The sequence below is a fragment of the Carettochelys insculpta genome, chromosome 7, assembly GCF_033958435.1.
Source record: "Carettochelys insculpta isolate YL-2023 chromosome 7, ASM3395843v1, whole genome shotgun sequence".
Taxonomy (NCBI): domain Eukaryota; kingdom Metazoa; phylum Chordata; order Testudines; family Carettochelyidae; genus Carettochelys; species Carettochelys insculpta.
The window spans coordinates 44,317,096-44,342,266 of record NC_134143.1 but is presented as its reverse complement, the minus strand read 5'-3'; the positions used below and the strand labels follow the sequence as shown (position 1 = coordinate 44,342,266).

At 47.3% G+C, this 25,171-nt stretch overlaps 1 protein-coding gene across 1 annotated transcript; it reads left to right on the top strand.

Moving 5' to 3' along the window:
* Window positions 1-23,190: 23,190 nt before the first annotated feature.
* On the top strand, window positions 23,191-24,422 carry LOC142015804 (homeobox protein VENTX-like). The gene is made up of 3 exons (XM_074999608.1): window positions 23,191-23,386; window positions 23,824-24,047; window positions 24,138-24,422. Exons 1-3 carry the CDS (start codon window positions 23,191-23,193, stop codon window positions 24,420-24,422), a joined length of 705 nt encoding a protein of 234 aa, XP_074855709.1.
* Window positions 24,423-25,171: the final 749 nt, after the last annotated feature.

The window sequence follows — 25,171 nt, the reverse complement described above, 5'->3', positions numbered from 1 at the left end:
ATAAAGTGAGTTAGGCCAGGTTTGCACTAGATCTTAAAGTCAATAGTAGATATGCAATTCCAGCCGTGGCAGTTACATCGCCAGAAATGACTTATTTATAATAGACTTGCCTGGCCACCCTCACTGAGGGAAGTTAATGGGGAAGAAACTCTCTCATCGATCTTCCTTACTTCTCACAAGATCGAGGACTACAGGGGTTGACTGTTGACTCCTGATAGTTCAATTTTACACATCCCCACAAGGCATGCAAAATTGTGCCCCAGAAGATGATCCCAATGAGTCAATCTTCTGGGTAGTGAAGACATACCCTTAAACTCCACCAGTGTGAAGGGCTTGAATAGTTTTTATTGATGCATTTTGGTACAACCAAGAGTTTGCTATGCTTGATCAGATTATTGTGACATCTTTTGTATTTATTTAGAATTTAAATTTTTCAACAGATGCTTTACACCTGTGTGAGCTAGTTAACTACATTTTATTTTAAATTGACTACTATGCCAAGGAAATATTGTACTTGCTGCACGACTGAAACTTTTCAGGCATCTAAAACTAGTTTCTTATCTATATATTGCTTTAATACACTAGACTTTTTGTATTGCTATAAAAGTATAGAATTACTCTTTCAGTACTTTTATACAGTGAAATGTTATATTCTTGCCAATCAAATATTTAACTTTTAGATTTTGTATTTAATACGGATATCAAACCAAAGTCATAAATAAAATATTTAATGTAAATAATAATTGCTGAAAATCATTGTTTCACAAGGACACACCTTTGGGAAATTGCCATAAGTAATTTGCTTATATGTTGTGTGACACGTTTTTTCAAATAAAACTGTTTCTAGCCAAGTTTCAGTACGTTGTATGGCTGGTTGTTGACACAAATATAGAATCGATATGTAAAAATGGAATAAGACAGAGTTAGGTGATGCAGCTCCTATTGACAAGTGGCCTCTCTACCTTCTGTAGAAATTGCATCTGTGTAACTAAAAGCAGAATTTGAATGTATTATCCAACATATAAGTTCTATACTCCTTATTCAGATAAAACTCTCATTGAAATTAAGGAGAAATTTGCCTAAGAACTGTAGGATTTGGTCCTAAATCCCTTTCCAATCCTTGAGGAGTTTCATGAGTTCATCTCCACCAAGCAAAATTACATAAAGGCAAAGCATCCAAAATTGTAGGTTGTCAATGCTCATTAAACTTCTGTAATAATGGGAATCTCTTGACGGACAGGTTATTAATAAGGTATTTAAATATTTAAATGAGTCCCTGAATAAGGAGGTGCATGAACCTCCTGTGCACAGATCCCAGGACCTGAACCAGAACCCTGCTGCAGCCCCAAGACAGGAGAGTGCCACCCTGGTACGCTCTGGTCCCCGCTAAGGCCTCCTGGAAAGAAGTGGCTGGCAGAGACAGCGAAGCCAGGACACGGGTTAAAGTTGAAACAAAGTAACTAAAATTTTATTAGGCAACACAACAAGATTAAACTATGACAAGTAACAGTGCTAAAGGGCAAACTTAACTAAACACTACTACTAATATTTAAGACTTACAGTTATAACAGTATCCATTATGTTTCCTGTATTGTGGTCCTTAAATTTGTTTTATTGATCCGCAAGGCAAAGAATTCATTATTTGAGTGGGGATAAAGAGGGCGGATAGGATTAGGAACAAGGGTTAAGGGTTTTAAAAATCCCCGTTCTCTCCTTCCAAAGCCGGGGTGGGGGTGCTAAGCCCCACCTCTGCGCGGGGTCGGGTTGCTAGCCTGACCCAAGGGGTTGATACCTGAGAGCTGGTTGGGGCTGTCCCTCTTCCGGGGTCCCCCGGTACTCCCTTGTGGGTTCAACTGAGTGTACCTGGGAGGCCTATGCTCTTCCTCAGGTCACTAAAGGAGGATGGACAACTAGGGGAGGCAGGGAGGCAGTGTCTTCTCCTGCAATTTATTTTAATAGAGATGGGTAGGTAAAGAAGGATAAGGGAGGTTAAACCTTCACCTTATTTTAAAAACAACAATTACAATAACTAGGAACCTAATAATTACTATTGATACTAATTATTAAAGAAATGTGTACCTAATAATCATTAACAAACTTATTAATTAAATGTGCTTCCAGAGAATTCAGAATGGTATCCCAACCTGGGCTTTCAGGCCCGGCCTCAGGGGTCAGGCCCCCAGGTACTTCCCCTCCCCCGTCAGGGAGGATGAACAACGGAGGAGCAACTCCCCGCTCCCTCACAGAGGGTCCCGGTGTCCCAGGTGGGTATATATTAAGAAATGTATATATGTCAAGGTAGGTTTACATGTCTCGTTTGGTAATAGTTACAATCAGGTGAGTTGATGTCCAGTCCAGTGTGTGAGTCCATTCCAGTAGTGACGTGTCAGGTAGGTTGTCTCGGTGTATGAAGCGGCTTGGGCGATGTTAAGGCCGGAGCGACAACGGTGGTGTTGGCAGACCCCTGGTTGCGCCGCCGGGTATGCAGTACCCCCCACCGAAGTGGGGGGCCAGTTCGCCACCCGGCGGCCTGGCCGAAGGGTCTGCCTGCCGCTCCTTGATGCAAGCGTGAGCTAGCGTGTGGTGGGGCGCGCTGGCGTGATGATGCTGCTTTGGGCCGCAAGGCGGCAAGGGCTCCTGTTAAAGATGGCCAGCGCTGCTAGGTATGGCAGACGCTGCAGTGATTTAGGTCAGTTTCAGCACCACCCAAAGGCAGGTGCTGCAGTGATTTCAGCTCTGTGCTGCAGGTGAGGCTATGATTCAGCTCTTCTTCGGCTTTGCGCCTGGCCTCGGGATTAGCAGACGCCTATTGGCCACACTTTCCCGTGTAGGGTCAGCAGAATCCTTGCCTGCAGTACCCAAGGGCCCCAAATGCCAGGACCAGCCTGACTTATATAGACAGAGTTCATGCGTGATTCATGAGGTAATTATCATATGAAAGTTCTGAGCACCTGTTCTCAAACAGGTCCTCTGGGCTGGGAAGTTTCCAGAAACTGCCCACCTGTGCCCAATCAGGTGCCCAGAATTCAAATCCATGATCATGAATTATTCATGAGTTCAAGTTGCCGGGGAAACCAACTGACACAGAGTGACCGTTGCAGGGGGCCCCTAAATGGCGGCCTATGTATCTTTAGATTCTACCTGTACCTGCATTGATGTTTAATGGCCAAAGGCTTGTTTCCCCTGACCCACGGGGACGATAATGCCCAAGGGATAAAAATCCCCGACATATAACACACTTCACATGATAAGAGAAATCAATTAATATACTCCTAAAGTCCACAACATAAAACTAATTCATGGTTCTATTACCAAAATATATAGTCCTTAACCCTCTTGTATTACACAGTTGTTTCCTGCTGTGGCTACTGGTGGAATCTGGCCCTAAAGCTAAGCTAACTGGAAGAGGACACCACCGGCTGAAGATTGATAGTTCTCTGGTGTAAATATCACAGAGTCATAGAATCATAGAATACTAGGACTGGAAGGAACTTTGAGAGGTCATCGACTCCAGCCCCCTGCCCTCATGGCAAAACCAAGTACTGTCTAGACCATCCCTGATAGACCATTTATCTAACCTCTTCTTAAATATCTCCAGAGATGGAGATTCCACAACTTTCCTAGGCAATTTATTCCAGTGTTTGACCACCCTGACAATTAGGAACTTTTTCCTAATATCCAACCTGAACCTCCCTTGCTGCAGTTTAAGCCCATTGCTTCTTGATCTATCCTCAGAGGCCAAGAACAAGTTTTCTCCCTCCTCCTTGTGACGCCCTTCTAGATACCTGAAAACTGCTATCATGTCCCCCCTTCAGTCTCCTCTTTTCCAAACTAAACAAGCCCAATTCTTTCAGCCTTCTTTCATAGGTCATGTTTTCTAGACCTTTGATCATTCTTGTTGCTCTTTTCTGGATCCTCTCCAATTTCTTCACATCTTTCTTGAAATACAGTGCCCAGAACTAGACACAATACTCCAACTGAGGCCTAACCAGCACAGAGTGGAAGAATGACTTCTCATGTCTTGCTCATAATACACCTGTTAATATTGAACCTAAGGTCTTTGTGACCTGAAGCTATTCAATAAAAGCACCAGAAAAATCATCTGAAATCTATGCCTGGGCAGCCCATCTTGTGTGTATACAAGAGAGAAAGACACAAATTGCAGGTGGCCTCCTGCAGGATTTTGTGCTTCTGAAATGCAGAAGTTTCTGTATATACCTGACTGAGCTCTTTGCTTTTCTGTTCTTTCTACTTTGTTCCCCATTTTGACTTGGCTTCAGGGGTCTAGAAGAGATATTTTGCCTCTGGTTAATGGATTTCATATGTAACAGGCAGGTCATGCAAAATGAAACTAATTTCTGAATGTGAAATTGAAAAATCTACAGTTATTTGAGGGAAAACTAATAGCAATTTTACAGTGCTGAATATGCACTTTAAACGTACAAAACTGCTATATGCATTGATCATAAAGGTAGAATCAGAGTGAAGGAATTCTTCCTACACTTGTGTAATTGTAGCAATATGTGGAATGCTCAAGCATCTAAGGCAATTTTTCATCACTTTTTTTTTCTTTCAGTTAAAGGAATTAAATTGTTAACTAGAGTTGTTGAAATTAAAACAATTAAACACCTTAAAATACAAATTGGGCCTTTAAAATGACTATCCATGTTTTGGAAAGTAAGTTAGTGAGAGAAGTCTATCGGTCTGAGATTGATAGGGCATAAATATGCAAACACAGAGTCTCTCCTCATGCCTGCAAAAAGGGGAAAATATGATCATTTTAAGGACTGATTTATCAGAAATTTAATTTTTGTAAGGAAAAGTCTCTCAGCATTCAAAGGAAATAATGTCATTTTTTTGTGTTTAATACTAAGAACTGGTATCTCTCTACTACTACAATTAGCTGTCCACAAGCTACTTAAAACAGCAACACTTGCACTGTCTTTCATTACAATGGTCACACTATGAAATACAGTAAAAACCCAAAGCTCTGTTTTGCTCAGTCTTATTGAATTGCTTGCTTAATAAATTTGGCACACTGCCCAGTGCTAAGTGGTTTTGTAATGAAAGACCATGTTTTGTATGGAGAGAGGGGTCAGTGGGTTAGTGTATTGGCCCTGAAAACCCAAGGTTGTGAGCCCAGTTCTTAAGGTGGGGGGGCCTTATGGATTCTAGGGCAAGTTAGATTTTTTTTTTTTAAATAAAAAACCCTGCAAGGTATGGTGATAAGTTCTGCTGTGAGTGCAGGTGATTGGACTTGATGACCTCTCAAGGTCTCTTCTAGCTCTATGAGATATATACATATGTTATAAGTACTAATGGATGAGCCAAGGCTTCATTTTGTTTTGGTGTGATTTCTTAGTTTTCTTGAGAGAGACCAGTCAGTAAAGTAATATATTTCATAGGACAAATTCTCACTCTGCTTGTCTCTCTAATATCTGGAATCACCAGGCCCACAATGACACTGCATACAGTTGGAGATTTCTTGAGGCAGGATCGTTAACATCTCATGCAGCTGAATTTTAAAAATGCTATATGCTTCCCACCTGCTGTTTGGATGACAGGCCTCTCTTATAAACTTTCGTGGGCACTCAACCGTTGCTACGCAATTATGAGTTTGGTGTACTTTGTGCAGCATCCCTGACAGCTATGCAGCTGCATATTTCGCACCACATATTCTCTCAATGAACTTGTCTAGGGACCTGCTGCAAGCAGGGGAGGTCTTCCCTGGCCCCAGTCTAACCTGGCCTCCAACATGCCATGGCCAGAGGAAGGACAGCCCAAACCTACTGCAATGGGGGCACCCCTCTCTGAGCCACAACTCTGCTGTGAGCCAGACCTGTTGCAGACTAGAGTGCCTCTACCCTGGCCCAAATGCATGGCATCCTGGCTCCAGATCTGCCAGAATGGCCTGGTTCTGAACCCATGTACAGTAGGGGCAGCCCAAATCTAGCTTACAGCAGGGACATCCCAGCCCCATACCTGCTGTGGCATAGGTGGCCTTCTGCCAGTTCTAACCCAGCCCTGACTCAAACCTGTTGGTGCAAGGAACAGGCACTTATTCTGCCACCCCACCACCAGAACTGTCCTGGCCTTGAAAGATACATTCCCTCAGTCCAGGTGCTGCTGCAAGAAGGGAGAGCTGAGGGGAGTCCTCACTCCTTGCCACAACCCCAGAGCACTCTCTTAGCCCCGGAGCCCCCCAGCCCAACCCTATAGCCTGAACCAAAGCCCTCTCCTCCCCATATCCCAGCCCTCTGCCCCAGTCCAGCACCCTCACCTTCCTGCATCTCAGTCATCTGCCTCGGCCGTGAGCCTCTCATCCCCAGCCTCAGCTCAGAGCCTACATCTATGGGCAGGGTCCATACCCCTGTACACCCCAACCCTCTTCCCCATTCCTGAGCCCCCTTTCACTCTCAGAACCTTATGGCCCCACCCTCGCTACATGAATTTTGCTGTGTGCTTCAACATGAAGGTTGTGTCACACATCACCTCCATACTGGTGCACATAACAAAATTCATCCCATGCAGGGTTAGAAAAATTAGAGGGCGCACGGACGCCTGGATTGATCCACAAAGGTGTATGGTAAGTGGGAAATCCTAGAGACATGGGAAATGCACACTGTATTAGACCAGTAGTATAACTGAGTATGTTCTATCTAACCATTGCACTAATCCTTTTCCTGCCACCACCCCCAACTCCTCCCTGCAAAATTGTAGGAAAGTCCTTTGTAGTTTGTCCCCGAGCATCATAGCAGAACAAGGAACTGAACCTTCTTATCCAGCCTCCTTTTTTCTTCTAATTTTCTTGTCATGTTTAATTTTAGCCTTCACGAGTGAGAGGGCACCACTGTGATAGCTAATTTGATTCTTCATAGCTTAATACCAATACAATAAAATGTAGTAAGGAAACAGACTGAAATTCTTGAGCAGGAATAGAAGCACTGTGAGCTTGAAGAGTGTAATTTCTGGAAAATGTGTGTTCTGTCAGGGGTTGTCTACACTTTACATGCAATGTGTCCCTCTGCTGAGCTTCGTCATAGACAAGTTATTACAACAAGAGGGATTCTTCCATCAGTACAGATATTGCACCTTCCCAAGAGGCCATAGTGAGGTCAATGGAAGAACTCTTCCATTGACTGAATGCTGTGTACATGGGGATTTTAGGTCATCTATCCACTCAGGAGTTTGGATTTTCACAGCCATGTGCAATTTCCTTATGCTGATCTGATTTTCTAGCACAGACAAGACCTTAAAGTTCATTGCCAAGAGCCTTCAGAGAGTAAATCAATGCTAGCTCTTTCACTAGCATAATCATCAAAGATGTAAACTCTATCCAATCTGTAGATGGTTTCTGTAATAATGAGCATTTGCTTTGTCCACCCTATTCAGACAGATTAGGAATTGATTTAAAAGTAAAGTCAGAGTATGTGTATGCTAATAGTAAACACAGCCAGTCTAAGGTCTCACTCACAAATAAACAGCATTGATCAGAACTTTGATTACAATACAAAGGAAGAGTAACATTGTGTTTTCAGAGGTCTTGGGCATCAGACCTTATGAGAATTCTTTACCTCGGTAATCCTATGGGTTGGGTACACTATGGTACACTATGTGGGTACACATAGTGGGTACACTATGCAGCTTTTATGGACCAAGCTGTGTAGACATGGCCTGGTCACAAAAAGTCAGCTTCCATGAATGCTTTTGTTGGCACTTTTGTGGATAAAATATTTCCACACCTTACAAAGGGGGTGGATGTTACTTGTTGGGAGATGAGTGCTGCTACCAACAAAAGCTGTGTCTACACTGCAAAGTTTTGTCTACAGAAGAGGCCTTCTGTTGACAAAACTAGGGAGCGTCCACACTACAAATGGGTTCTATCTAGACCAGGTGGGGCATTGGGTTACCACGGGTGTGCTCCGTTGGCCAGATGGCAGGCTTGTCCCTCCAGATGTGGTGGAAGAAAGCCATAAAGAGCATCAGCAGCACCTGCAGCTGCTGGTCATCGGTCCCGGGTGAGCCTGGGGCCTGCTCTGGCATGCTTGAAGTCAGGAAAGAACTGGGTTTCTCACAGACAGCTTGGAGCCATGCAACAGCTTTGCTTTCCCTCAAATAGGTAGGCAAGCCTCAGTATGGGCAAGGAACGTGGAACGGGTGGCGATTTTAAGGCTGAGCCTGGCTGGAGGTCTTGGAAGGGCTTGCCAGCCATGCGGCCCTGTCTGACAAGCTTCCAGGGCCCGTCCTGTTAACAAAGTTGCCAGAGCGTGTGGCCACTTTCTGTCAACAGAGAGATCGAAAGTTTGCTCCGCTTTTATGTGTAGACAGATGTTTTGTTGGACTATCTCTTCCAACAGACACTTCTGTTGACAGATGCTTCTAGTGTAGACATAGCCTATGTGATCATGAATTCTAGTCAGAAGGTGTCACTAAAGAGCCTTGCCTTGTAGTTTTTACAGAGGACTACATTTGTAACCAGTACTGAGCAAAAAGTGACCTTTCCAGTGTCTGGCTAAAATCCCCTCAAGTAACAAGTTAATTAATTCAATCTTGCTTGCTCTCTAATTTTGTTCCTTTCTGTTTTAAAATGAAATGCTAAATAAAATTCTAAACCTGGGCACCTGAATGTTTTACAGGGACATGTTGCATAGTTTAAAATGTGCAAATTACCTCTTTACCTACAGCTTTTTTAAAGCATTTGTTTCCATAATCATTGTGCTATGCACAATAAGGAGGCTAGTCAGATAAGGAGGCAATGAGAACTGTTGGAGGAACACTGGAACAAGATGCCAAATTAGAGGTACAGTTTGAACCTCTCTAGTCCATCAACACCCATAATCCAGTGTGATTTTAGTTAGCCTACTGACCACTTATCATGGCTGTGGCCAAGTTTTCTACTGTCCTATAAAGTTTGTTCACAGCCACCAGTCCCAGCTGTCAGCATTCTGTGCTGTTATTTCGCTCTAATTTACCCCTAAGGCTACACCTACACTAGCACACTATGTCGAAGTAACCTATTTCGAGTAAGGACATCGAAATAGGCTACTTCGATGCACATTGTCTGCACATCCTCCAGGGCTGGTGCTGTCGACGTTCAACGTCAAAGTAGCGATGGAGAACGTCGAAAGGAGCCACCCTGGAAGGAAATGCGGAAAGTCCACACACACAAGTGCTCCCTGTTGAAATAAGGGGCCAGCAAAGCCCCAAGACACTCCCCTAAAGGCCCCTTCCCAGACACACTCGGCCTGCACAGCACGAGATCCACACAGCCGACAACCAGTTGCAGACACCGTGCACACAGCATGGACCCCCAGCTGCTGCTGCAGCAGCAGCTAGAAGCCCTGGGCTAAGGGCTGCTGCACGCAGTGACCACAGAGCCCTGCAGCGGCTGGACAGAGCATCTCTCAACCCCTCAGCTGATGGCCGCCATGGAGGAACCCGCTATTTCAAAGCAGCGGGATGCGGATCATCTACACACGCCCTACTTCGACGTTCAACTTCGAAGTAGGGCGCTATTCCCATCTGAAGATGGGAATAGCGATTTCGACGTCTCGCCACCTAACGTCGATTTCAACGTCAAAATAGCACATGGTGCGTGTAGACATCACGCATTCTATTTCGACATTGTGCCAGCTACTTCGAAGTAGCCGGCTAGTGTAGATGTACCCTAAATGTGTTCTATGAGCCCAGTGATCAGTGGAAGTGACAGTAATGCTTCTATATAATATTGACCCCCCATGATCCAGCAAAATATCTTTTTCAGAACCAGTCAGGTCCTGAGGGTGCCAGACGAGAGAGGTTCAACCTGTATAGCATACAATGATCTGTATCGTTAAGTCACCTATTGTGTCCCATTGTAGCACTTTCTTACTTTGGCTTTACCTTTCTCAGGTCATGTCTGTGGGATGCACTTCTGCCAGCAGACCTACATCAGACAGAATTCCTGACTGCCGTAGGTGTGCTGGCCAGTTACATGATGTAGGTGGAGTTATGCTAGCAAAGGCCCCAGTTTGCCCCAAGGTTGCCATAGGTGCAGCAGTTAGGGTTGCCAACCCTCCAGGGTGCCCCTGGAGTCTCCAGGAATTATAACTTAGTATTTAAATAAGATTAATAGCATGTGATGAAACCTCCAGGTATACATCTAACCAAAATTGGGAACTGCAGGAGCAATCTACCCATACACTACAAAAATTAAGGAATGAGACCTTAATATGTACTGGTTTGTGCTGAAATATGACATGCTGTGGGTCTCAGGGAGGGAGCGGTTCTGAATTTGTCTGACACAAAGCATCAGCTTTTTTTCAGAGCTGCTTGATTGTAAAGCAGTGGGTTGTTTCCCTCTATCAGAAGTGCACAGATGCAACATGTGTGTGCATATAGAAGCTGTGGAAATGGCTGTAGCAGAAAAGGCTGGTTCCATTGGTCACGTTACACTTTTTCACGTTCTTCAGCAGCCTCTGAAAGCAAATGCTGCCACTTGTCTGCTTCAGTAAAATAACTCGCTGTCCTCAAAATAAAATATTCAAAGTGTTTTCAGATCACATCAGCAAATGCATACCTATTAATAGCAATTCCATAACGTGCTTTTTAATATAAAGCAAATGTTGTTGGTAGGGGCTTTTTTGTGAATTTGATGTGAAAGAAATTATATACAAGCTAGGTTTATTCTTTCTTTCTACCTGCTTTTCATTCCTTTTTCCTTTCCCTCTTTTAGATCAGGATGATTTTCCTTGTCCCTCACTGGCTGCAGTAGATGATTGTTGTTGCATGTTTTTGTTGGCTGTCTCTAAAACTGAATTCAGTCTGCATAATCATTGGTCTCCCTCACTGTTCCCTGCTCCCAGATATCCCCTTCTTCCTTCATTATGTTGTTTTTGTTTTTGTTTTCCTCCTCCCCGTAGAAGTCTAAGTACTCCATGTGTCGATTCTCTTCAGCAACCACTCAACTGCAGGTATCCATGCCTTTCCTTCTCCTGAACCAAGGTGCCTCTTATGTTGTTTTCATGCTGTGGGCCACAGGGAGGGAGCAGAGCTGAATTTGTCAGACAGAAAGGATCAGTTTTTTTTCCAGAGCAGCTTGATTGTAAAACAGTGGGTTGTTTCCCTGTGTAAAAACTGTGCAGGTGCAATGATGTGTGCAGAAATAGGAGCCATATATATAACTCCCCACTACCCTCTGCCCCCCATAATCTCACTCTAGGATAAGGCAAAACAAAAAGCAGTCAAGATGCACTTTAAAGACTAGCAAAATAATTTATCAGGTAAGCTTTCATGGGACAGATCCACTTGAAGTGCCTCAAGTGGGTTTGAAGTGGGTCTGTCCCACGAAAGCTCACCTAATAAATTATTTTGCTAGTCTTTGAAGTGCTACTTGACTGCTTTTTGTTTTGGGAGTATATAGACTAGCACGGCTCCCTCTCTGTTACTAGGATAAGGCAGTTTCTCTTCAGACCTAGAGATTTTGAGTCTGGAACTCCCATACATACCAGACTTTCATCAGCAGACGGGGCCATTGGGCTGCAAGAGGAAACTGACAGAGCTTCAGGTTTTCCAGAGCTACTGAGGGAAGGAGTATGTCATAGAGACAGGAAAAATGTTTGATGGAGAGCCACTCCAAGATTCTAGTAAGGGGTTATGGGCCACACTTCCCAATGGAGGGGCTGTGGAGTAGGGGACGGAGGTTGGGTGCAGAATGGAGCTTGGGGTATGGGACTGGAGTGCAGGAGAGGTTATGGGGTCTGAGAGGGACCTTGGGCGAAGGAGGAGGTGTGATCTGGGGGCAGGATATTGGGGTGTAAGGTTCAGAAGGGGGTCTGGGTGCAGGAGAGGACCCTGGCCTGGGGGAGAGATGTGTGATTGAGCTCAGGGTCTGAGGGGGAGTTGTGGCATGGGTTGGGTGAGGGACGGGTGCAGATGGTTTAGATGGTGACCTAGAGCAAAGGATTGGGATGCAGGGGCTGGAATGGGGATGGGTGCAGAAGACCATTCTAGCCTGGAGGAGGGGAATAAAAGCCAGATATAGGATTTGGCAGGGAGCTGGGGTACAGTGCCAGATGTAGGCTCTGGCAAGGAGGTGCTTACCTAAGCAGCTACTGGCCAGCACACCCTCAGGCTTCCCTGCCTGCCAGCAGCCCCAAACCACTGACTGTTCTATGTGGCTCTCTGTGGGGCGTGGAGATGGCTTCCTGTGCTACCCTTGCTCCAGTAAAATCTCTCAGCTCTGATTGGCTGGAAACTGTCCAAAGGGAACTGAGAATTTCTACTTGCACTGTACATGCCCCCAGCAAAATCTCCCAGCTCCTATTGGCCAAAAATCAACCAATGGGAGCTGAGAAATTGTGCTGCACTTGCCCCACCCTAGCTGTATGGGCCACCCCAGTGTATAATGACCATCAGCAACAGTGAGAGATTTCTGAAAAAATGTCCCTAGTGCAGACAAAGTCATTGAGCAGGTTTGTAGCAACAAACAGGGTGTTGTAACAAGATAACGTCGTTCAGGTTGTCTTGATAACTTGAATCAATGAAATTTATTTTTGTGTGAGGGCTCTCTTATCAGTTTAAAACTAGTTGTATCAACTTATAGCGGGCACCTGTAAATTTACCATGAGAAGCTAAACCAAAGTAAAAATTAACAAATGAAGTAGGACTTTTTAAACTAAATTGGTATAAATCATAACATTAGTAAAACTGGGGCAACTTTGAGCACCACCCAGATCTTAGTATGTTTTATAAAATGTTTGGTTCAATGGAAACTTTAGCTACTATCATAACAGGAAAAATAGTCTTAATTTGTCTAAGAAGAATAAAAGGCAGAACTCTGGTATTTCACACATTCATCGCAGGTCACCTCTAAGGGCATATTCATATTTCCCAGAATACAGATGCACAAAGGGTCAATCTGATAGTTTTCAATTTAACGTATTTAGTGGGGATGCGAAAAATCAAATGTTCAAGCCATCTCCATCAACTCCAATACTCCTGGGAAGCTGATCGGAGAAACTCTTCTGTCCACCTCCTGCTGTGGGGACAGCAGAGAAAGTCAACCTGTTCTCATTTTAGGTCGACCTTCTCCCTTAATGTAGATGTGCCCACAAACAAAACATCTCTGCTTCAACCTCAATCTCCTATCCCTTTAGCACATAGATTACACCATGTATGCTGATCTACATTATTTATATTGCCTGTGAATTTGGAGCTGAGAGCAGAGTGCATCAGGAAGACTGGTAAGAGTGAAAGAGTGCAGGACAGCGAATGAGTAGAAGATAATTGGAAAAGGGAACAGGAATGCGATATGTTGAGAAAAAAAAAGAACTGGTGAGCGGTGGGGAACCAGGAGAAGAAAATGGAGTGAAGACAAATGAGAGCAAAAGAGATGAGAAAAAAGGATTAGAAAGAGAACAAAAAGGTAAATATTTATTTTCATTTCAAATGCTATAGGCAATCCTATGATTTAGAGTCAGCACAAGGATAAGATTTATCACTGGGGAAAGAAAGGAAGACACAAAAATGTTTTAATCTTTAGAACAAGTGCAATTTAAAGCAGCACTGGCCGGCTGAGGCCAGCATGGGCACAGGGAGTGATGAAGACCTGAGTGCCAAATCTGGTTGCCAGCTCTATGGGTAACTTCCCATTGTTCAAATGCTAATTCTAAACACAAGAAAAATTAAAATTATGTCCTTTGTTTTTATAGCTGACGGTGGAAAGTTACAATCGGGGTGACAAGTCTGTTCCTAACTGAACAGCTTTTTTTTGTGTAATATTCTTTTTTAAAAGGCAGTAGGGTTCATAACTAAAGAACAACTTCAATTTTATTCAAGCCACTAGGATGATCGATATTAAGGAACTTTGCAAAATATAATTTTAGAAGAAATTTTCATGGAAACATTCATCCTGGAGCAAAGACTGGCAAAACCAACCCACCAACCAACCAGCCATCACCTTCATTTAACAAGCTGAAGGAAGTCTCTTCTTGCTATCCCGTATAAAAGATGTCAGAGAATGGAAGTGAAATGTGTGGTGTCACATTCAAATTCCTATTCCATGTCCTATGAATCAGCAATAGACCACATAGGATTTGTATATGTAAATTTCCTTTTGTAGTTACATATTGTCACCATCTGGAAATCATTTTGGGTGCAATTTAGGTCTTAAAATATGGATTTTCGCATAGCAATTAAACCTTGCGTGTGTTAAGAAATTAATCCATTTCTGACAATTGTTTTCTTGCTGACTGGCTACCCCTGAGCCAGCACTGAAATTGTTTAATTGGTAATCTAGATGCAAAAACTAAATCCATGTTTTTGATACTATATGAAAAACAGTTTTCTCCTGGCCATGTGCTAGCATGGAAGTGGTCTCCTCCCACCCCGACCCCCAACTACACAACAATAACTGTATTTAAATACTGTTTTGGCCCAGCCTTTTCCTCTTCTTCCCTTGCAGTTTAAACAAAAAACTGTCTTGCCGCTTTAAACCAGGGAAGTTGTGGAATGCCTTTCTGGAAGACAGGCTTTAGCGCAACCCAGATTTTTGGGTTCAGTGCAGGAGCAGGCAGGGAAAATGTAATGGAATGTGATGTGCTGAAGGGCAGACTGGTTCCCAACAGGAGTACTCAAGGCTTCCAGAGGATACATCAGTTCATTTAGATATTTGCCTACTGTTACAACCAGCTACATAAAAAGCACCAGCAAAGCCAGTACAAACTAATATTTCATAGACATTGACTTGTTTAGACTGTTTTCTATATTATGCACTGAAATGTAAGTGCAATGTTTCTGCTCCCATTGATTTATATTATAATTATAGAGTAAAAATGAGGAAACCAGCAATTTTTCAGTAATAGTGTGTTGTAACACTTGCATTTTTATGTCAGATTTTGTAAGTTTATAAGTGAGGTGAAACATAGAGTACACAAGACAAATCAGACTCTTTTTAAAATGATACAATAGTCAAGAAAGCTTGAGAGCTGCTGGAAGGGATGATGTAATGGTCCCTTCTGGACTTCAACCCTGTGTAAAATTGTGTTTGAACCCTGGTAAATGACAGCGCCCAAACACACTCTCATATTGGTTGTTGTATATACAGCGTTCTTGCAGGAAAACTGCCCACTGATTTCCCCTTAACCACTGGCAGCAACATCCAGAACCTTACAGATCCAATCCACTAGTGATGGCATTTTAAGTAGGGTTTTGATTTAGATCAGTTACAAGCACAGTGAGACATTTTAACTGGCATCCCTACATTGCCATTTGGTTTATTTCCAGAGTTTCCTGATATTTGTCGGTATTTGATGGGTGGCTTTCCATGGGTCTGAGACCTCTCTTTCTGTTCAGCAGGAAAGCTCAGAGCAGTGGCTGTTAAAGGAGGAGGTCAGATAAAAGGCACCTTGTAAGTAACCTCTGGTGATGTTTCCATCTTTTCACCAGTTCCTGTGTGGCTGTTCCTCCAGACTCAGTGGCTTGGTCTAGGTCCGAACCCTGCAGTGCCCCCAGCTGGTGCCTGCAAGCTTCAAGTGGGGCAGGCCACACCTCGCCCAATGCACTGGGGAGAAGGAGAAGGCATTTGTGTTTGGCCTGAACCAGCCCCTTTGTTGGCAATACTTGGAGCAGTGCTGGCCGGAAGGGTCCTGCAGGTCGTTCATCCCACTGTGGGTGTGCAGTGGCTGGAGAAATCGTTGCTCACCTCTTCAGCCTGATAGCTGGGGAGCTTGGTACATCTTAGCGGGTCCCAAATCTGGAAGGCGGGATGTCCTAGGGTTGCTGGCTGTGTGGACATGAGGGAAGGTAACTAAGACAAACCGGATACATCAGTGAATGCTAGAAATCTGACCCTCAGCTTTTATGTTTTAACTCCACATATTATACAATACCCTGTGTGGTATCCAACAGCTTAGTATCGTAATTTTTATTTGACACTGGGCAGGAAAAAGAAGAAAAAAGTTTGCATACAAAACACGTGCAGCAGCTGGAGAATGGAAATATTTCTCTTGCTGGGCCGTGGATGAAAGAGTGTCATGTCCTACCTTGCCCCATTTGTGATGCACCATGATCGTCAACGGCTAAAAGGTGACAGAGATTTGAAGTGAAGAGCAATTCCTGGGTGGGGAGGGACACAGAACCCTTTTCTTTTTAATTTTCAAGTGAATTTAGTCATAGTGAAAGCTGTCCTACTGCCACTCTCAAAGAAAATTAATTGTCCTCATGACAGTCACTTCTAGGGGCTTGTTTATATAACAATAATATTTATATAATACTGTGGTTAAATTGTAGAAAAAAACCTCACTATTTTGTGGAAAATGTTAGAGACAAGGTGGGTGAGGAAATAGCTTTTATTGGACCAGCTTCTGTTGGGCTATATCTACACGAGAGTGGTCTGTCAGCAGAAGTCAATGTCGAAAGCTGTCTTCTGACAGAACCTTTGTTGACAGATCACATCCACACAGCAAAGTGGATTGCTTCTGTCGACAGAGACTGGCCAAATATCCTGGCCACAGTCTCTTCAGAGCAGGACCCAGAAGCCAGTCACACAGGGTCACATCGCCAGCAAGCCCTTCCAGGAGCCCTGGCCAGAATTGCCCTTAAAGGAAGTTACCCCAAACACCTGTTCCCTGACCATGCTGAGGCTTGCCTATCTCCTTGAGGGACTGCATAGCGGGCTCCCACACTTTCTGTGAGTTTGCGCTTTCCAGATAGCCATGGAGCCAGAGCAGTCCCTGGGTTTTCACTGGATCTGCTCCCAGTTGCTTGAGCAGCTGCCCAACCTCCCTCCACATCCTCTGGGGGTGGGTGCCTAACACTGACTGCAAGGAGCATGCCCTGAGTGCTGCAGGGCCAATCTGCACTCACCCCACCCCCTACAGGTGATCAGGTGGGTCTGGAGGCACAGCACCAATTCAGACAGGTGAGACTGGCTGATCATGGGGCAATGAGATGATCAGCAGTGGTTCCAGAACTTCCAAATGAGAAAGGAGATCTTTTTGGAGCTCTGTGCCTGGCTCACGCCGCCCTCCACCTACAGAATACCCATTTGCAGCCCACCATCCCCCTGGAGAAGTGGCTCACTATTGCCCTCTAGAAGCTACCACTCTGTCAGGAACCAGGTCAGCATGGGAAATTCACCATCGCAGCCGTCATGGAGGTGAGGCACTCTCAGGGTGCAGGCCCTGCATGGAGGGAGGTGGGTGTCTCACCCAAGGGGGACCCTTGGGAGGTGGGATTGGGATTGTGAGTGGAAGCCCCATCCCTGGGGAACTGTGCCAGCCTACCCTCACATAGCCTTGTTGCCAGATGGGGCAGTCTCATGCGGGGGGGGCAGAAAGTTTGGGGGTGAGGGAATGGTAGAAGTCAAGGAAGCCTGCTGGGGCCCAGGGCCTCCCTCCCTCAGTCCCACCGCAATGGTGGGGGGAGCAGGGGCAGTAGGGGGAATGGAGGCAGCAGCCACAGGTGCCTGGGCCAACAGGTCCTGCCAGACACCAGTGGTGGCATTGAAGCAGGCCATCAGCTGGTCCCAGACTTATATCTGCCACTCCTGTCCTCACACCCGCCACTCCTGGTCATCCCACAGCCACCATGCCAGAAGGTCAGTGAGCCTGCGGAGGACAGCAGAGTGGGCACACAGGAGGCCTTTGTCTGGCTGGTGACAGCCCCTCCAGCCATGGGTCTACCCTCGTGGTGGTAGGGTGCTGGCTCACTCCAGTGCTGGGGTTGGGCTGGCTAGCCTTGGTGAGGAGGAGGGGCTAGCCCAGCCCAGGGATGGTACAGCTGAAAGGAAGACAAGGAGGAGAGATGGTGAGTCATTCCTGCAACACAGCCCCTGAGGCCCTGCCCTGCCACCCCTGTCCCCACTCTCCCAGGGCCAAGGGATGGGGATGTCTTAGGAGCACAGGCATGTGAGCCCTGCATGGCAAGCCCTGCTGCACAGGGACTCTACAGCAGGGACTGGGCTGACTGTTGTGCCCCTCCCTGCTGCTTGATGGGCTAGCAGCCAAGGAGGGTGTCCAGCCATGGAGGGGTCCCTCCAGGGGTGGCAGGTGAACCAGATGCAGCCTGGACCTCCCAGGCGCATGTCCACATGCATGCAGCTTGCAGAACCGTCCACAGATGTGGGTTCTGACTATCACCTGTGGGCATGCCCGCTTGCTGGGAGCCACACTCCTCAATGGTGTGTGCCCGGGGTCAGGCCAGTGCCAAGGCAGCTGGCCCACTTCCAGCCATGGCAGGCTGGTGAGCTTCCCCTCCCCCAGGCCCTGGGGCTCATCCATCCTCCCGTGATGCTGGCAGCAGGCTGGTGCCCATGTCTGGAGGCTGCCTGCTAGAGCTGGTTGTACACTCTGCCTTGCACATGGTTGCATGTGCTGGGACTGCAGTGTGAGGTCCTGCCTGAGCCAGCCTGGTGAGCCTCGCAGCATGCCCCATCTGTGCCGACTCCGCCATGCTCTGGGGTGCGTGATGCATGGGGAAACTCACTGGAAGGTCCCTTGAAGAGGTCTGGGTATGCCCTGGATGTGGCCTAGCTGGAGGGGCCCAAGTCCACGGCAATGGCAAGTGTGCCCCCAATGGCCTCCGACCTCACGTCCACCTCCAGCTCTGGCTGGGTCCTGGGCTGCTCCACCTTCTCCTGTGGCTCTAGCGGCTTGTGTGCATGCGTGTGTGCATGTGTGTGTGTGCACATGCCCCTTGGCTGCATCCATGGCAGCTGTCGGTGGGATGACATTCTCTCCCCTCCAGAGTTCGTGGAGCTCATCAAAGTAGGGGCAGGTCAGTGGGCCTGGGTGTACACCTGGCACAGCTCCTTTACCTTTACCTGCACTTGCTCCATGGTGCAGGCGGAGTGGCCCCAGTCCACTAGGGTGCTGGCCAGCCAGGCGTATGCCAGGGCACTGTGCTTCTTGGCTGTGGGGCCCAAAAGGTTCTCCTCCTTGGCCCAGAGGCTGAGGAGGTCCTATATCTTGGGCCCAGTCCATGACTGGGCCTAGTGTTTTGTGCCCCAGGGGCAGCCTTCTGTGACTCCTCCTGCAGCTGCCTGGAGGGTCCTGGAGGGGTCACAGAGTGACTGGCCCAGTGGCTGGATCACCATCATGCTACAGAGCAGGACTACATGCTACAGGCTGTGGGAGTGATGAGTGGGGAAGCATGCTGCTTCCCCATTACCCACTTCCTGCCATTGGGTTTCTAGGAATCCCTGTGCATTTAAGACTGGCAGAAGCAGGGAGCATAGACCTGTGATTGGTGTGAACAAGATGTCTCCCTGGCCAGCTGGTCGGCATCATGGAGAACTTATCTGTCACCAGAAGGCCCCCTCCAGAGCATCCACACTGCCTTTCTGTCAACAGATTCTGTCAAGAAAGGCAGTGTGGATGCTTCAGAGTGGGGCTTTCTGGTGACAGAGGTAGATGGGGGGAAGACAGAACGCTGTTTATAGAAGTACCATGTTCTGTCAGTTTACTATCAACAGAATGTATTTGTAGTGTGCACACTCTATGGGTTTTCTCAGCTAAACAGGCATTTTCTCAGCAAAACTCTGTAGTGTAGACGTAGCCTTGGTGAAAGAGAAGGAACAGTTGGTACAATACAAGATACATTACTCTTGCACTTGGTCCTACCATGAGGGCATGGGGCTGGGCTCGACCTCTTAATGTCCCTTCCAGTTCTAGTGTTCTATGATTCTGTGCTCTCTAACCTGCTGGGGGCAACATGGCTGAAACCGCACTTCAGACATCAAAGAAAAACGCTGATGTTTTCTGATTTTTGTTGATTAAAAAACTAGTCAGACCTGAAACGTGAAGGAGGAAGGTGCAGAAAGGAGGCAAAAAGAGGCGGGGCTAGAAACCAAAAGGTTACTGCTGAGGGTTTTTTTTTTGGTTTGTTTGTTTTGTTTTTGTTTTGCCCTTAAAGAATTTTAAAGAATAGCTCTGTGATGCTATTTGGGTTGGGAGAGGGGCCATTTTTCACTGATGTCAAGGAATTTTGACCAGCTGTAGCTGTCCCCAGTTCTCACAGTTGCTGTCACAAGTTGAGAAATTTAATTCTTGGGAAAACTGATGTTGACACATACTACAGCCCTGCCGACAACAGAAGGGTTTATATCCCACTTCAGTAGGTATGGAATAGGGGTGCTGTTGTTTCCTACATTTGATGATGTAATATAGTCCAGGCTTAAGCATTTAATACTTAGATACTCTTAATTCAGCTAGCCTTTCTTCATAGTCAGCCTGGTTAGTTTTAAATATGAGTGGCAATGGAGATTACAGAAGATGGCAAATGATGCTTACATATGGTAGATCTCTACCTAAGTAAGAACACAGGCCACAGCTTTGTTAGGTTGTTTGCCCTGAAGGTTTTGTGAGAAACCTCCCATTTTTTTCAGTTTCTTGGTTTTAATGGTCACTTTCACAGTAATTGACATTTGCCATTGTGCGCATGTATCCATTTAACATGTGAATTAATTTAACCCTCAGTGGAATAATTGCTATAAAAACACCCTTACTGTGGTTTGGTATCCACTCCTCCCCCTACATTTTGTTTGGTGCACTCTAGCCAAGCAAGTTTTGTGTTACCATCTTTGTTGTAGCACTGGTAAATATTATCCAGGCTGTAAAGATGGGGAATCCAAGGCATAGAAAGATTTGAGGGCTAGATTGCCTGATCAGTATTTGGCCATACAAGTCACAATCCAAATCAGGCCCCAGTACAGTCACAAATCAGGTAGAAAGAAACAGTTCCTGCACCAGCGACAATTGAAGGAGATAAGTGACCCATTGATAATGATACAATCAGACAAAGCATTTTAAATGTCAAATATATATGTAAATTATGTATGTAACATATTAAATAGATAAAGTGTCCCATCTAGCCAGCAACTGGTGCAATTGACAAAGGCATCTTCGTGGAGGTGAGTCTTGAGGAGTTATTTGAAGGAGATTGTTAAAGCCTTAAGGATTGGTTCAGGCATTCCTTGCATAAGCAGCAGTGCAGAGGAGAACACAGAGATTTGTGTGAAATGCTGACAAACCAGCAGCGCAGAAAAGGCCAGTGAACAAGCAGGGAGGGACAGAGCTGTGAAGGGTCTTAAAAATCAAGTTTGAATTTCATGCAGGGAGATAAGTGGAGTGCATCAAAAAGAGAGGTGATGTGCCAGGAGCGCTGGGAATGGAGAATGCTTTTAGTCACTCTTTTGAATGGACTGGAAGTGGTGCTATAGATTTCAGGGAGGTTGCAGTAAATAAGATACAAGAGTTACAGGCGTTATTGAAGCTGAATCCTTCCCTTAGGCAGATTTGATTGATGGAGATGGCAACATTGTCAACAGGGGCCAAAATGAGAGGTCAGCAGATGTTAAAGTGAAGTGACGGATGAGAAATCCAGCAGGTGTGTCAGACAAGTTTCAGGATTTAATTTAGCAATCAGAAGTGGAAAGATACATGGGAGTGAGGATGGCCGTTGACATTGAGAGAGCCCAGGAGATCCCCCAGAGGGAGGGTGTGGAAAGAAAAGAGCTGAGAAGACGAGGCCGGGGTGGGGGTCGTGATGGGGGGGAGGTACAGAGGTCCTGCCCAAGGAGTTTCTAAGGAATAATTAAGGAGGAGACAAGAGTCATGAAAGCCAGAGGGGAGGATTAGGTGTCAAGTAGCTGAATGTGATCAACACTGTGAAAACATGCAGGAGGGCAAAGCAGAGGAGTGTTGAATACAAAGCAGGAGGTTTGGTCAGGACACTAATAGTCCCTTTGTAGTTATACAGTACATATATGAATCTTAAATCAATTGCATGACACTGATATATGAAAACATACAATAAATCCACAATTACATTATCCATATACTAAAAATATCAATCCGGAAAAAGCTTGTCTACTTAAACAGCCCCATTTACATTACTGATTAGTTCACACCCTTGCCTTCTTCACCTCTCTTCCTGAGTCTAGACATTCACCTGGGGTGAGGTAATATCTTTTGCTGGGCCTTGGCTGGAACCATAACTGGCCTAGCGAAAGAGATCCTCACCCACCTTGTTCCTCTAATATCCTGGAATCAGAGCCACCCCATCTCTTCCCATATATGTGATTTTTAATCTGGCCGCCGCTGCTGCTGCTGCAAGCGGTAAGGCTATAGAAATCTCAGTAAAGTCGGAAAAAGTTCTTTGCATGAAGGTTGTATAGAATTGGATTCTATCCCCCAGCCACATACTTCCTGGTGCTTGCTAAAGCAGGCAACACAATGCCTAGCAATAAGAAGTATGTGCCCCCATACTGCTATTTGTTCTGTGTGTGGGCAGCTTCCTCACTGAAGTCAACAGGACTCTGGGCAAGAGCAGCGCTCTGAGGAGAGTCAAATCTCTCGTGGGGAGGGCTAGCTCAGTGGTTTAAGCATTGGCCTGCTCAACCCAGGGTTGTGAAGCCATTTGGAGATCTGGAGCAAAATACATTAAAAAAAAAAAGTCAGGGATGGTGATAGGTCCTGCTGTGAGGGCAGGGGACTGGACTGGATGATCTCTGAAGGTCCCCTCCAGTTCTATAAGACAGGTATAGCTCCATATTTAAAATCCAGGATCAAAGCCTTAGATTGATAACCCTCTGGGATAGGCACTTTTTCTTAAATATCCATAAAGTAGCATCATGGTCATCTCTGCCCTGTTAAAACAATACCAGTAAAACAATGGTTCATCAATATCTGCCTCAGATTTTAACCCACAGGATTTCTGGATGGGTAAATTCTCTAAGTTAACTTAAATCTGTGGAAATCTTAGTGGCCACTCCATTGTCTGCGGACATGCCCGCTTCACCCAAGCCAAGCTTTCCTCAAATGGCACCTGAAGCAAGGACATTCCTTCCTGAAGGCCGGACCCTTTTAGAGAGAAGCCCTTTAAAACCCCGATGCTCTTTTGAAGCTTCAGCCAGGCCCTGCAATAAGTGCCATTTGCATAGGGCTCGGATGTAACAAGCGTTGTAAATCACTCACCACAGAGTTCACTAATCTATTGGCAGACACGGTGGAGCCAACCCTCACCGAGCTTTGGAAAATGTGCGACCAGCACCTTCTGCGGGGTAGCCCTGCTGGCAATTAGACGATACTTATCTGGGCCTTTGATGTTTGTTTACCCAAGCGCCCTGCTCCAAGGGCTTCGCTTTATAAAGGAAGCGACCCGCAGGCCCTCCGCTTCTGCTGCTCCCCGCCTGGCCCGTGGGCCGCCGGCATGACCAAAGCCCCTTTCTCCGTGGAGTGGCTTTCCCAGAGCAGCGCACATGGCTTCTTCCCCCAGCGCGGCAATCCATCCAGCGCCTCCCCGCAGCCGCCCCAAGGGAGGAAGGGGGGACGTCTAAAGCCCCTGGACGCCCCGTCGGAGAAGGAGCCCGGCAGGGAGACGCTGCTGGACTCGTCCGCCTGCAGAGGTGACTGGAGTTGGGGTGGGATGGGGGGGCGCAGTGGCCATTGGTCTCCCCTGGGTGGCTGGAGATCGGGCGAGCTCTGCCGCTGACTGCTGGGATTTAAGCCCGGGACGGTCTCAGACAAGGGCCGGGGTCCAGGCCAGGGAGTGGGGCGGGACTGCCCGCTCATTCCCCCGCCGCCGCTGAGTCCAGAGCGGCCGGGCGAGCCAGCGCCTCTCGCTAGGCCGTTCTCCGTGGGGGTGGGGGGGTCTCGCTTCTCCCCGGGGAGCGCTCCGGGGCCGCTGGCCAGGTGCGGTTGCTGCCCGCAGGGGTGTCCCCCCCCTTGCAGCAGATCGGGCCAAACCCTGCCGCGCCCTAGAGCTGGGGGGAGGGGGGGCGGCCCGGCCTGCGACAGCCCGGAGTGCTCGGCGCGGGGCTGAGCCGGTTCCTTCTGTGCCCAGCAGCGCCGGCGTGGAGCGCCGCGGAGCCCGGCTCGCGCTGGGGCAGCGGCCGCGCGGAGTGCCCGTCCCCCGAGGCGCCCGGCGCCAAGGCCGGCCGCCGCCTGCGCACCGCCTTCAGCCTGGAGCAGCTCAGCACCTTGGAGAGCTCTTTCAAGCGCCACAAGTACCTGGGCGCGGCCGAGCGCCGCAAGCTGGCGGCCAAGATGCAGCTGTCCGAAGTGCAGGTGAGCGGGCGGGGCCGGGGCCGGGGCCGGGGCGTGGGGTGGCCGGGCTCTCCGGGGCTGCCTGGCTGACTTGTGCTGCTCCCCCGGCAGATCAAGACCTGGTTCCAGAACCGGCGGATGAAGCTGAAGCGGCAGCTGCAGGAGATGAGGCCGGAGCCCTTGGCAGCCCGGGGCGGGCCCCTGCCCCTGCCCCTGCCCCTGCACTACCTCTACCTGGCTCAGCTCCCCGCGCAGGAGGCCGGCCCTGCCAGCTTCCCCTTGCCGGCCCTGCCCGCCGCCGCCTGGGGCCCCTACAGGCGGGAGCCGGGAGGCTTCTGGCAGCCGCCCTGCTTTGTGGGTTACAGGGACCCCCGGGCTTTCTTGTTGCCCATTTGAGCGGCCCGCCTGGCCTGGGACTCGGACGGATTTGCACTACGCCTGGCCCTCCGGACTGCAACCGCGGCGGAGCTCCCCATGCCGCCCCCTAGCGCCGCGGCAACATCTCCAGGCTACTGCCGGTGGCTCTGGGGCGCGGTGTTAGTACAGTGAACTCTTTCCTCGCCCACAGCCCCAGGATGGGAGGTTGCTGGATACTCAAATAGTCTGGACACCAGAGAGGCGCACCTAGCCCCGCTAACACCGCAGAAAAACAAGAGTAGATATTCAGGAGCACATAATGTAAGCCGAGTACTTTATTTACCAACAACAGAACCATAGTGCGCTGTAAACTTGTATTTATTTGTATTTACTTTCACCATATTGTACTTGCGGAAAGCGTAACTAACATTTACTTCTGGCTAAAATGCCTGTTACTGGAGAGTTGCGGGATCTGAAAGAGTTCACTGTGCGATGTGGAACCTCCAATAAAAACACACTGAGCAGCTCTGACTCGACTTCCTTGCAGGCGAACTGGGGAGCCCTTACTTGCCAGAACCATGAACAGAGCCTCCATCCCTCCTCAATTCAGCTAACCTGCAAGGTCCTGAGCTTAACCCTTCCCTTCCCTGGGGCCAGGAATAGTCTCCTGTAGGTTTGCAGTCTGAGTTGGTATAATAGTCTCTGCCTGGAGAGCACCGTTAAGGAACTTTCTTTTGGAAACCAGCAGAGTGTTGGAATAAGAACTTGGAGTAACTCACTATGCTGCC